The 12318-nt window shown below is 40.3% G+C and overlaps 1 protein-coding gene across 15 annotated transcripts in view; it reads right to left on the bottom strand.

Annotated features, from left to right (window-relative positions):
- The window catches only part of ZNF532 (zinc finger protein 532), an 88482-nt gene that overhangs the window by 10860 nt on the left and 65304 nt on the right, over positions 1–12318 (bottom strand). For 14 of the 15 annotated variants that reach the window (XM_090037878.1, XM_090037882.1, XM_090037870.1 and 11 more), the window contains one exon: positions 9962–10240. In XM_090037878.1, coding sequence (XP_089894004.1) covers positions 9962–10240 — 279 coding nt within the window. Of the gene's footprint in view, positions 1–4387; positions 4489–9961; positions 10241–12318 lie in introns of all 15 variants that reach the window. The other variant, XR_016441170.1, reaches the window with a different exon arrangement.

Raw genomic sequence — 12318 nt, 5'->3', positions numbered from 1 at the left:
AGGTATGAAATTCAACTGTAGAGTATATCCCTTCATAATTTGGAGGATCTGATGGTTTTATATGATAAACTACCATATGTGCAGCAGGCCCTGTGGAAGGAAGTGGGCAAAACAATTCTGCTGAGAAAAGTAAAGAAGAGAACCCAATTCATGTCAGCTCATTATGAGCACTTAGGATTTTTTTTCTTTCTGAACTAATGCTTGCTGGAAGTAATGGCAGCTGTAGTGCTAAAGAAGCCAGCACAGATACCCTGTGTGTACCAGTGACTCCTAAAAGAGAAAGATGAATAGAACAGTCCTTAGTGATGCTACCCATAAACTTGGCCGTAAGGACTTTATAAAAATACTATGTGTGGAATGGAAAAGCTCCAGGAAGAAGCTGATGCCATAATGCCCTTTAATTTATTTAGCATGTCATCAGTCCAAGAACACAGGACTGTGAAATGGCAGGCCTATCAACTTGAGCCATAGTAGGGGTATTGTAGGACTTTGGCCCCACACTCAGAAGGCAAGAAGGGTTATCCTTGGAAGGTTATTTTCTCAGCTATATTTAACTGAAATAACAATTTAAACACCGAAGAAACTGACAGGTTAAGATCCTCAGGGTTACCCAGGAAAACTTTCTGCTCATCATAGTCTAGTAAAATTTTCAAGTCCTTGTCTATATCTTTCTGCTAACTGTTGAGACAAAAACCAACATGGAACAGAGGTAAAATAAAAGTCAACATGGAGATATGCCACATTAATGTAGATCGCCGTGATTCCGAAAATCCGTCAACTGACCCGGTCAGACCCAGACTCCTAGTTTAGTTCCCTGAAACTTTCCTCTCCTAACTAGGAGATGGTTGTCTAGCCTGCAAATGCAATAGATCTGACAGAATTAGCTTGGACCTCATACCTACGTTTTAAGCCCATGGAAGGAAATCCAGGTCACTCACATGCTGATCTAAAGTGGTGTGATCTGCGGGGTTACCCAGAAGGTTGTCATGAAGGCTCAAGGAAAAGGATATTCTGATCCAGAGTCTGGGTGGTACCTAAAAGAAGTCATGTCTTTTTTCTTATCTCACATCTGCTGCTTTTCCAACGCTGACACCACTTCTTCAGAGCAGTTCACAGACTTCTTCCCCTTTTTCCTGTGGCCAGTATCGTAATCTTTCAATATTCCACTGGAGACCCCTGATGAAAGGACTTCAGTCAGTGCTTGAGATCTGGAGTCCAGGGATGGGGCCATATATTCCTATCCACCACACTCAGTGGATTGAGCAGAAAAAGCTTTTTCCAGAAGGATGACATGCAGTTTTTTGCTTTATCCTTTCTTAGCCCCTAGGGCATAAGCCAAAATATCTCCTACATAAATTCCAGCTCCATTATACGATAAATATCTATACTGAGCCGAGAGGAGCTTTCTAATATCACAAGAATTACATGTTTTGAATGCAGAACAGTTCTTTTAGAGCTGCCTATTCTAACCTGAAATAATACAAAGCTAACTCTAAATCCTAAGTGTGACACACAAATGGGAATGTTTCCAGATTGATTTATATATATATATATGAATGACAGGAACTGAAGCAGGATTGGAAGAACAATGATCTTATATTTGTCTGTGGTTTTGAATGCCAGATCTTTAGTCAGTGTGTGCATCCTTCCTAGTGGTTACACTGCTTGGAAACAGTTCTAGGGCCTGTAAAATCCAGGACACATTTCTTTAAGTAGAGATTTTGCAGATGTAATTTCACTACTGTGAACTATTACTGCAGGCAAAGTCTGAGGTGACTGATGAATAGCGCGTACAAGACCAAGGATGCCCTGAATGAATTAATCAGTACATCTGAGTAAGAACTGTTACAGGTAGATCAGGAGAATCTCATTACCAACCTGAGAAGATTACATTTTTGAGAGGGAGAAGAAACGGTTCTCAAAATCCTTTCATGGGCCAGTAAATTATGCTGTTTTTTAGGAAATACAGCACAGTAAACTTCTTTATATGAGAAATTAGTGCGTCCAAGCACTGCATTTATTTCAGACAGATGCTGAGTTAAAATATACCAAACATAATGTGAAGTTTTTAGAGGCAGAATCCTGTCCAACCCCAACTACCACCGTGTATTTAATCACCAAATTAACAACTTCCTTGACCGGTTGAAACAGTTTATAGCAAAACAAGGAGAGAAATCAAACATCATTTGGAGGAAAGAAATCAACAAATTTCTCTCATTTATGTGCCTAAATGTGGAAAGCTGATTGTGTTCCTTAAACAGCTAAAGCATTCCACCAATGCATTTTGCAACACAGCAGTCAACATGAAACCCACAACTTCACTGGGCTTCATTGAGCATCTGTGGATGATTAAGAAATACTGTGTAAACATTTCATGATTTTCAAAAGGAAATGGCAAATAGAGAAAGATTCAAAATATCTGAAGATGAATGAACTTAAGGAAATGTTTCAGGTTATTCAGGAAGTCACTGTTAAAAATGGGCTTTCCTTTCATGTCAGTAGGATAGAAGGGGGAATTAATTATCAGCTCACAAGAGTGCTAGAAGGACTGTGCCTCAATGGGCAAAATTTCTGCAAGCTCCAGAAAGTGTCTGGAAATTGCATCATCAAACACTAGGTCCTAAATTAACTATATACCAACTCTGGATAAAGAACTACACATCACTCCAGACAGCTCAGGTTCTGTTTATTGTTGAATAGCAGTCAAAAAAGCAAACAAAATGTTAGGATGTATAAGAAATTAAATGAAAATAATATATAACATAATTATAAAGAGCAAAGGTACATCCTCACTTGAAACACCGTGTTAATTTGTAATCATGCTATGTAAACATGGATATAGCAGGAATAAAATGGTTTCAGTGATGGGTTATACAAATGATTAGGGGCATGAAAAAATGGACATGAAGAGGGATTGAAAATAGTGGGACAGCTTACTGCAGACAGATGAAAAGAGAAGATTTACCAAATAATGACTCATATGGCATAGCCAAGTTGGGACCTTCTCCCTGCCTCATAATATGAAAAGGTGACATTCAAAGAAATTGTAAAACAGCAAACTTAAAATGGAAATCAAAGAAATACCTTTCCATACATGGCATAATTAAGCTAGTGTATAGACCTCACTGGCACAATAAACCACCAAAGTCAAGAGGCTCACAAGAAATTCCAAACAGGACAGGACATTATGTGGCTAGTGAGAGAATAAGTGTCACTTAAAAAAAAAAAAAAAGCTAAATATATTTGGAAGGGTTCTAAACTCTCACGCTTTGGGCTGGTTTTGCCACGTTTCTGAAGGAGTTAGGTGTTTAACTTCCTATTGGAATTCAATGGGATGTCAGCATCTAGTTCTTTTAAGCTCCTTCACCACAAGCAAACTTCTAAATGACAGACTTTGGGATGTACTTTTTCTCTGGGGTAAATTATTCTGTAACAGTCTACAACAGGGTTTGTTCCACCTTCCTCTGTAGCATCCTGTACTGGCTACTGGTTTAAAATATTATGATAACTCCCATGTTCCTATTAAGTTTTCAACTAGCACCATTTTGTACAGGCCATTTTACCATGTTGAAAATATGTATTATAATATAATTTTTCAGTTGATCCCATACTTTATTGGAATTATATCGCCCACTTCATAATCTATAGCTGATGCTAATTTCTAATTGCTCTACAAATATCAAATAGCCAAATGACTGCCTTAAAGGAGAGGGAGAATATCTGTCCTCACTTGCTGCAGAGGGAAAGACATGAAGTAATGGCTTTAAATTAATTAAAGTGGATTTAAATTAGAGATCAGGAAAACGTCCTTACTGATAGAAGAGTAAGGCAGTGGAATAGACTGTCCCCAGAAAGTATGGCATCTCTTTCTGGATGTATTGGAAAGGGGATGGTTTCAGAGTAGCATTCCTACATTTGAACCAAGGGGTGGACCCGATGATTCTTGAGGTCCCCTTCTAAGCCTATGACTCTACAATGAAAGTATGCATTTAATTTTAAAACTTTGTTAAACTAATCAATATTGACATTTTAAAACCAATTATGGAGAGATCCAAGAGCAACCAAAGCAGATGCTCTTTATTTTCCACCTCTGAAAGACAGGGAATATTTAATGTTTATTAATTGCTGCACACAAGCCCTATGCTTTTTTCAAAGGGCATATTTCACAAAACTAAAAAATGTAAGTCAAGACATATAAGCAATGAACTAAAGCTTTCAGATCATCATTTTAAAGCACAAAAATAGAATTTCATAATAAAACAGGGTCACTACTGAGATAGGAATGCACTGTTTTTCATTAAATACCAGCAGTAAAAAAATAGCTTTAAAATTAATCTTAGAAAAGCATTATCTGTGTGTAGCTGATGCAAAGCATCAATGTACTAACCTTAATTTGTGTGTCTTTTACCCCTTGGAACCGGATTTGATTAGACTGGATTTGATTCTACATTTGATTGTGAAGTGACAAAATCATCCTGCTTTTAAGAACTGTAGAAGGGTAAAATGAAAGTCCATCTGATTTTAAACCTATTTCTCAGAGGCAATAATAAAAGCATTTACAAACTAGCAAACAGGAAAGGACAAAACAGTGGAGATCAATATATTTTACTTTCTGGGATGGGATTTGACAAAAATAAAGCTATAGTTGTACTGGGGCACATTTATGTCATAAAAGCTCCTGGGTGTTACAGGAATCGAAATACTGCATCTGCTTGACAGGATTACCACATTGAATGGGTTCTATACCACATTTGATTGAGTTTATCTATGTGCAATATCCATCAATCGTGTCAGGAATCAATTTACAAAACTTAATTCTGAGCCAGTTAGAATCCCTGGGTGTTTTGCTCTGGACTTCAATGAGATATCAAAAGTAGCCTTTGGAGATGGAGATCACATGAGCTTTCTCGCTTGTCTGATCGTCCTGCCCTCAAACCACTGGATTAAAAAAAAAATCATCCCCAGGGGTCACAATCAGCAGCTGTGTTTGTGTATTCAGTTCTAGACTGAAATGTGTGAGTGGTTGGAGCATATAGTCGTCTAAATCAGAGAGTTCTTTACAGAACTGGAACCATGCTTCAGAAATGCAGTTAAAGTTAGAAAGGGGACTCTACCAAAAATAGAAAGGGACTCAGTTCTCTTTCATACCATACTGGATCCTTTTGGTGCAGTTGTCAGAAAAAAGTAGGGACACCAGTATTCTGATGCATGCAGTCTTTTTATGAATCATCAGAAATGGAGTGAAATGATATCATTTGCATGACAATCATGGGTTGTGGACAAAAGCAGTGTAAACAGATAGGACACTGGCAATAACTTTTTGGCATTTACTGCCATTTATAATGTTGTATTAGGATCCTGAAAATGATCTTTGCTACTTGGCCAAAATGACTTCCTCTTCCCACTCATTTCTGTTTCTTACGAAGTGCAGCGTGGTAGATTGTTTAATTCCCTGTTTATAAAAAGAGACATGGATCGTGCCTTTACTTGTTCACTGTTCTCTACTTATTAACTTCAGAAACACCTTTATATTCATTAAGATGGTATAAAATTGGTAAAGCATTTTGACAAAAATCTGCTGAAAATCCCTCTCTAGAATCAGCAGGACTTCAGGAGTTTTACAGAGTCAGTAGGGTTTCTCACAGAGTGTTTTGGCAGAAGTTTTCCTATTCCTCTCTTTTAACCCCAGATACAATAAAGTGAGTCATATTAAAATAGCAGGTTAGGTGACCACTTCCTGCTACAGCAGTTTTTGTAAAAATTCAACAGATGGCAATCAGAAGTCTTATCACACACATCGCTATCTCCATAATTAAAAGGATAATTAATATCCCTGTCTCAGGGATTTAAGGAAAAGAAGTGAGGTAGGGACAGCAAGGATCAAGGCCTGTCTCAAGTTAAGCTGTCTCCCTCAACCTTCCTCCAGCTGGTGGAGAGAGAGAGAAAGTAATGGACTCTTAACAGGTTCATGTCTCTGATATAATACTGAAGAGCTCAGGAGAAATCCAGAGCATGCCGCTTCTTCCCACCATGCTTGGAACAAGGCTCTGAGAAGTTAATTGGTTTAAGTGGACTGTAGTTCATTTGGAATGAGGACCACCTTGTCTTTATGGTCCAAGTTATGAAGGAGTCCTAGGGCTTGCTCATTTTTTGGCTGTGGTGATGGCCATCAAAATGACCATCATGAGAGTAAAACTGTGGATGGAGCATTCTAAAAGGGGCTCACAGGAGAGTTTCTAAGTTCAGAAGGCTGATGTTAGGGTCCCACAGTACAGTACATTTTCTGACTGGTAGGTAACTACATATTAGGCCCTTGCAAAATGTGAATACTGCTGAGCGAGAGATGAAAAAGCAACTATGCCAGATGGACCTTTACAGAGCTCTGACAAAACACAGGATATTTTAATTACAGTAAAAATGTCCAGAATCTGTGATAGTGAAGCCTACACTGGGTCTGGACTGTACTGAATTGACCAAATTAAATACTGGATAGATTTGAAAGCCTTTTAGGCTGCTTACAGATGTATTAAAGAAAAAATGGCACTTTAAACTCAGTGCAACCCTGCGCCCAGAAGAGACACTGCGCACTAGGTGGGCTTGGCTTGCCCAACATCTGTATACATCAGGTGCTGAAGCAGGGCTTTTTGGCACTTTTATCTAATAGCTGATTCAATCAGCTACTAGATTCAATCAATTGCTCGTTGCATAGAGCAGGAAGTTATCCACTAAGGGTGTTGACAGACACGGGGAAAAAAACTCCAGCACCTTAGACACTGAGGAGCCGAGTCGAACTAAGGTGCTGGAGTTTTTTTCCCCATGTCTGTCAACACTGGTCTGGACAATCTGTAAATGCTTCCAACAGCTGTAGGTTTTCTGTCAGCCAAAGTTGTCTCAGACAGAAGAAAACTATGAGGATGAGTTTGATCTGCTCTCATTTGGCTTGGCAATAATTCTTGGAATTAACCAAATCATTAGGAAGCATGGAGTGGCTTCAGTTCCACTGCAGGAGTCATCCTGGCCTTGAGATTCCTTGAACAGTAGTTCAGACACTTGGCACTGTAATTGGTGGCAAACAGGGCTACCAGTGGAGTCTCCCACTGATGGAATAACACCTTGGTGAAGGATTTTGGCAGCGTTATTCATGGCTGGTGACTGCCTGCTTAGGAAGTATGATAAACTGCTGCTGACTCTTGTGGTACAAAGATGTTGGGTTTATGCCAGTAGGGAACACCACTTCCATAATCTTCTCTGCTTGTTTATGTAATATAAAGCAAATGGATGGGGGTTACCTGCAATATTATATGTTGTAGGGAGGAAGGCAGGCCACACTCAGCAGTGTGATGGCTTTGAGTGCTAAGAGGTTTATTAGCAATACTGTGCCTTCTGCAAACATTGTTCCAGTAGATGGGCCAGGTGGGTTGCTCAACCTGTCCGTGTACTGCTAGGCTGTGTCACGATCTCTGTGCTGGGTGAAACAAGCCTTCATAAATCTGGAGGGCAATTTTTTATGACATTGATGATCTAACAATGTTGAGCAACTTGTGGGTGTTTTTTTGGGGGGTGCTCATTTCAACAACCAGCCAAGGTTTCAGTAACCTTAATATAAGCAGCATGCCCGATTTATGTAGGGCATGCCCAAAAGATGGCAGGGAGAAATGCCTCTTCAAGAATGGTGGAGGACCTGTCCTAATGCCAAGGCAAGAAGTGACTGTGATTCCTTGAAAGAAAGAGTATTTCTGTCTCCTGGGGTTGCTGTTGAGAACAGAGTGGCTCTTACGGTTGAAGTGGGCTGTAGCACTACATTTTCTCATGCCCTCTTTGAAGTTTTCACCTCAGTGTAGATGAGGTATTTTGGTGATTTGTCTTTGAAGGGAGATTCCTTTTTCTGGAATAATAAACTTGTTGCACCCTTTGAACTGCTCTTGTGCTTGGTCTGGGTCTGTTGCCCTGCATCTCAAAAAAGCTGGTGATCTGGATGACAGGTCTGGAGTCAGCACTCAACAGAGAGGCATCAAGGTGGTTGGAATTTGTGCTACCATTTTCTGCTACACTTGGCACAAATAGCCTCCTAGGTTCAGGCTTCCTGGATCTCTCTCTTCCCCATGGTTTAGTGCAACTTTCATGGATTGCTCAAGGAAATGTAGTGTGAACTTTGTCTCTCTAGATATTCAGATAGGGGACAGGAAAGAACAGCAGATCCAGCACCTCTTGGGGATGTGCCCTTCCCCAAAAACGAAAGATATATGTGTTTACTATTACAGATAGAAAGATTTATCACATAAAGGATGTGGTATAAACCTGTAGATTTAGCATAACAGTTGATAAGAGGGGAACTCAAGGATGGCCCTGGACACTCTGCCTTTTTATGCCCTCACAGTAGTGCAGGATACATAAATGGCTCTGACAGACCCTGCTCCTCAAAAGATTTCAAGCTTGTGTGGATGAGGTGTGTGCTCATGTGTCTGTGTATGTGCACCTACAGTTGGATCCACACTGACATGCACTTGAAGAACAGCTATAATTCTGTTTTGTGAGAAAATGCTGAGATGTCAACAATTGCTTTCATTCTGATGCAATGATGCAAAACAAAACTGGGGCCTTTTGAAGATTTTCAAGAAAAAGAAGAGAAAGGCCTGCCCCAGAATATCTAACAATTAGTGGGTTAGGGGGGGCTATCTGGGATGTAGAAGATGTATATTCAAGTCAATCTGGTGCTTGATTTGCTGGTACTTCAGGTGAATGTCTAACCACTGGGCTATGAAGTCTCTACCCACTCACTCAGTGTCTCTTATTGAAATTTTTGATTGTTTGGAACCTGTCTGCAAAAATAACTAAATATTAATTGGGCCAGAGTTAGTGAGAGGTTGACTCCCCCAGTTAAGGCAAAAGCAAACAGAGGAGGGTCTTGAACCCAGGTCTCCTGAGTCCCAGGTGATTATCCTAATTGCATGACTATCTTTAGCTGGCCTGTGCTGTCTCTCTTTTTTCAGTTTCAATAATTTGACATGTCTCCTGAGAAACATTTCACCAAAAACGTCCAAGCAACTTGAAGGAGAGGCTTCTTTCTCTTTCTCCCTCTTGTGCTACCTAGCAGTATCATTCTGCAATGAGTGAAACGTGGGTACCATGCTCCAAGCATCTGCCTTCTATTAGTTTTTTTCTCCATATTGATACTCCTTTTGAAAATTGGTTTTTGGCTCCTTTTCCTATAGAGGTAATTCAGCCACCGAGGAACTTCAGTGTTCTAAACAGTTGTACTGTTACCTACTTACCAGTCTTTTAATTTCGTATCTTTTGAAAGGCTTTGAGCAACAGCCAGAACATTGGACCTGGCGGTCTGCAGACTTAAGAAAATAGCATTGCATTGTTTACGCTCAGTTCATGCTTGAAAAGTTATATTTACAACTAAGTGACTTCATTAGGTGTTTCAGGTGTTCAGCTTACTGATTCCTAGGGCCTCTAGCTTTAACAACTGGTATGATGGATCAACGCTTGCAAGGTGTTGCAATGTGCCTCACTGTCTCATTATTAAATTCTAAGGGGCGCTCATCAGGCCGCTAAAACAAGCTTCTGTTCTCTAGAGCCAAACCGTTTAAAGATTTTTCAAGAGGAGGAAGAGGGGAAAGGGAAGTGGATAAGAAATCAGATCAGATTAGGTGATTAAAAATGTGGCAACATTTTTCAGTCATGCCATCTGCCTCAAAGAAACTGCAGAACTGTCTGAAAAAATCTATAATTAACAGAGGGCTAGGAGAAAGAGTCAGTAGCAGAAAATGTTGTGAATGTACAAATACTAAGTAGTATAAAAGGCAAAGATGAAATGGGCATGAGAATAAAGAAAACTGAAATGACCCATAAAATGAATAATCAGGAACAACTGAAGAAGGTGTTAATGAGTTTGGAAGAAGATAAATGCTTTTTAACCATAAATTAATGTTATCTGTTAGCAACAGTAATTTACCTTTCCATGCTCTTTCCTCATGTGGGATATATAAACATCTCTCTGTGTGAAGAGTCGATCACATTCCCAGCAGGTCCACCCAGGGTTGCTTATTTTTTTGGGCTCTGCTTTCTTTACAGGAGAGGGAGATTTCTTCTCTAGCTTTTCTGTTCCGTTGATGGATTTTGTGTCATCTTTATTGTGACTGGCTGAATTCTGAGTCGTGGGTTTAGTGCTCAAAGGCAAATTTATACCCAGGTTTGGGGGCCCTTCCACACTTTTCAAGGTTCCATGCATAGACTAAAAATATAAAAAAGAAAATGTCATAAAGGAAGCATGCTATTAGCTAGGATGTAACATAACATGACCAAAGGATTTAGTTAATTCCACCCATATAATATAAATCAAGGAGATAACTTGCTGAAATAAAGTCAAACAATGTTTACATAGAAGCAAAGTTGAAATATACCCAAACACCAGTAAAAATGCATACCTGAAATGTGGTTGTCCACACTGCTTCTCTATAGGGCAGTGGTAGTGGTAGAAAGAATAGGAGGAACGATATAAAAAAAGGCCTTCTTTATTTTGCTTAGTCTAGTATCTCCCCCCTGTGTGCACAATGGAGTGGATCACTCTGTGTCCTGATGTGGACCTGATGCGATAGACAAAGGCATGTTTGCCTTGCCGCAGTTTAGGCAGTAGCACTGAGCAATGAAACAAGTAAAGACAACTCAAAAGATCAGGTTACTTAGCTGATTCAGTTAACAATCTGTCCTAGAAGGAATTTGCCAATCAAGAGACTACACTCACAAAAGGAAGTTTTGCTCTTTAATTGACAGTCTCTTCCACTGTCTATTACCTTTGTCCTCCTGACCCGTGTTTGTCAGGAGTATGATCAAATGTAGGTGGTCTGGGCTTGACCCCAGAAGGTCACAACCTAAGAGGAGCAGGAGGAGACAATACCAGGGCAGCAAAAGTCCCAATTAGAGTCAGGGACCAGGAGCGCACAGGTCAGGAGGCTGAGGTCTACAGGGGACTGGAACGTAAGAAGTTATGCTTGGCACAACCATGAACTGGGAAGTCAGTCAGGAAGAAGAGGCAGGGACCACACCAGAGTCACTACCCAGGGACTCCACAACAGGTGTCTATAGCTGCAGGACTTGGGCATGGGTGATGCTAAGCTAAGTCCCAAACCAGGAATCAGATGTCAGAGGACATAGGTGTGGAATGGAGTCGGGATGCACAAGGGTTCAAGGACCCATCAAAGCAGTCTAGAAGCACAGGGAGCTGGGCTGGAGCTTGGAAAAAGGAGTCAGCAAGCAGGCATATGGCTGAAGCCAAGAAACCAGCAAGCAGAACCCAGGAAACTAGACACAATTAAGCAGTACCTCGAACACCCGGAACAAACAGGCATAACCCAGAAACTGTGAAACAAGGTATCGAAAGTAGGAATTAGAAATAAGGAGACAGAAGAACAAGGCTCAACAGGGGGGCATCTATCCTCTTGATAAATAGCCTGCTTTGCACTGAAGGAGATGCTGCTTATAAGCAGGAAGCCACACAGGAAAGCAGTTGAGGCCAGATGGCCTAGAAGGCCACAGGCAAACAGACTGCACTTGATAACCAGAGCTAGTTAGCTTGCTTGCTGCCCTGACTCGTGACAATGTGTCTGGACACTCCAACTATACGTACTCTGTCTTATAGCTGGGCTAGGCAAGTGGCCTCCAATGGTCAAAACTGTTTGGTATACTACTGATTCAGAGGAAACCAACACATGGTCTGACACTCAAACTCCCTTGATATCAGGCCCTGCTTTATCACATAGCCAATGGTTCCCAAGAGTAATTTGGTGCTTTCCCAATATCACACTCAGCTGCACACTGGGACAGGGTCACCCTCCTGTTTAAGTAGTGCTTGTCAAGTCTAACAACATTTATCTCCAAAATCAAAATATTTCATTAAAAAACCTGGTACTAAAAAAAAAAAAATGGTTCTTCCACTGTCCCTTTGACATTGAAAAAGAAGATTAATTATGGTTCTTGCTGTGGCAAATGAACAAATAGCAAATGAGGGAGAATAATGAAACCCATTCCCACAAATTTGACCTATAAAGTCTATGAAAACAGAGACAGAGAGAGAGAGGGAGAGAGAGGGAGAGAGAGGGGGTAGATACTGTCTTGGATGGAGAGGAAAAGTAAAAAAACTAATAGCTCATTCAGAAAAACAATTATCTTTAAATCTTGTAAAAAAAGTTTTAGGGTGCTTCAGAAAGGAAAAGCAATTTTGAAATAAAATTATTGTCTGTGCAATAAATGGGAAACTACACAGCAGCGGGCAAGACTAGTGATGGCACTATCAAACTCATCCATCATTTATGG

The sequence above is a fragment of the Crocodylus siamensis genome, chromosome 3 (genome assembly GCF_052110815.1).
Source record: "Crocodylus siamensis isolate JL-2025a chromosome 3, ASM5211081v1, whole genome shotgun sequence".
In the NCBI taxonomy this organism is placed as follows: Eukaryota; Metazoa; Chordata; order Crocodylia; family Crocodylidae; genus Crocodylus; species Crocodylus siamensis.
Note: the sequence above shows the minus strand (reverse complement) of the source record. Positions and strands in the feature narration are given on the sequence as shown.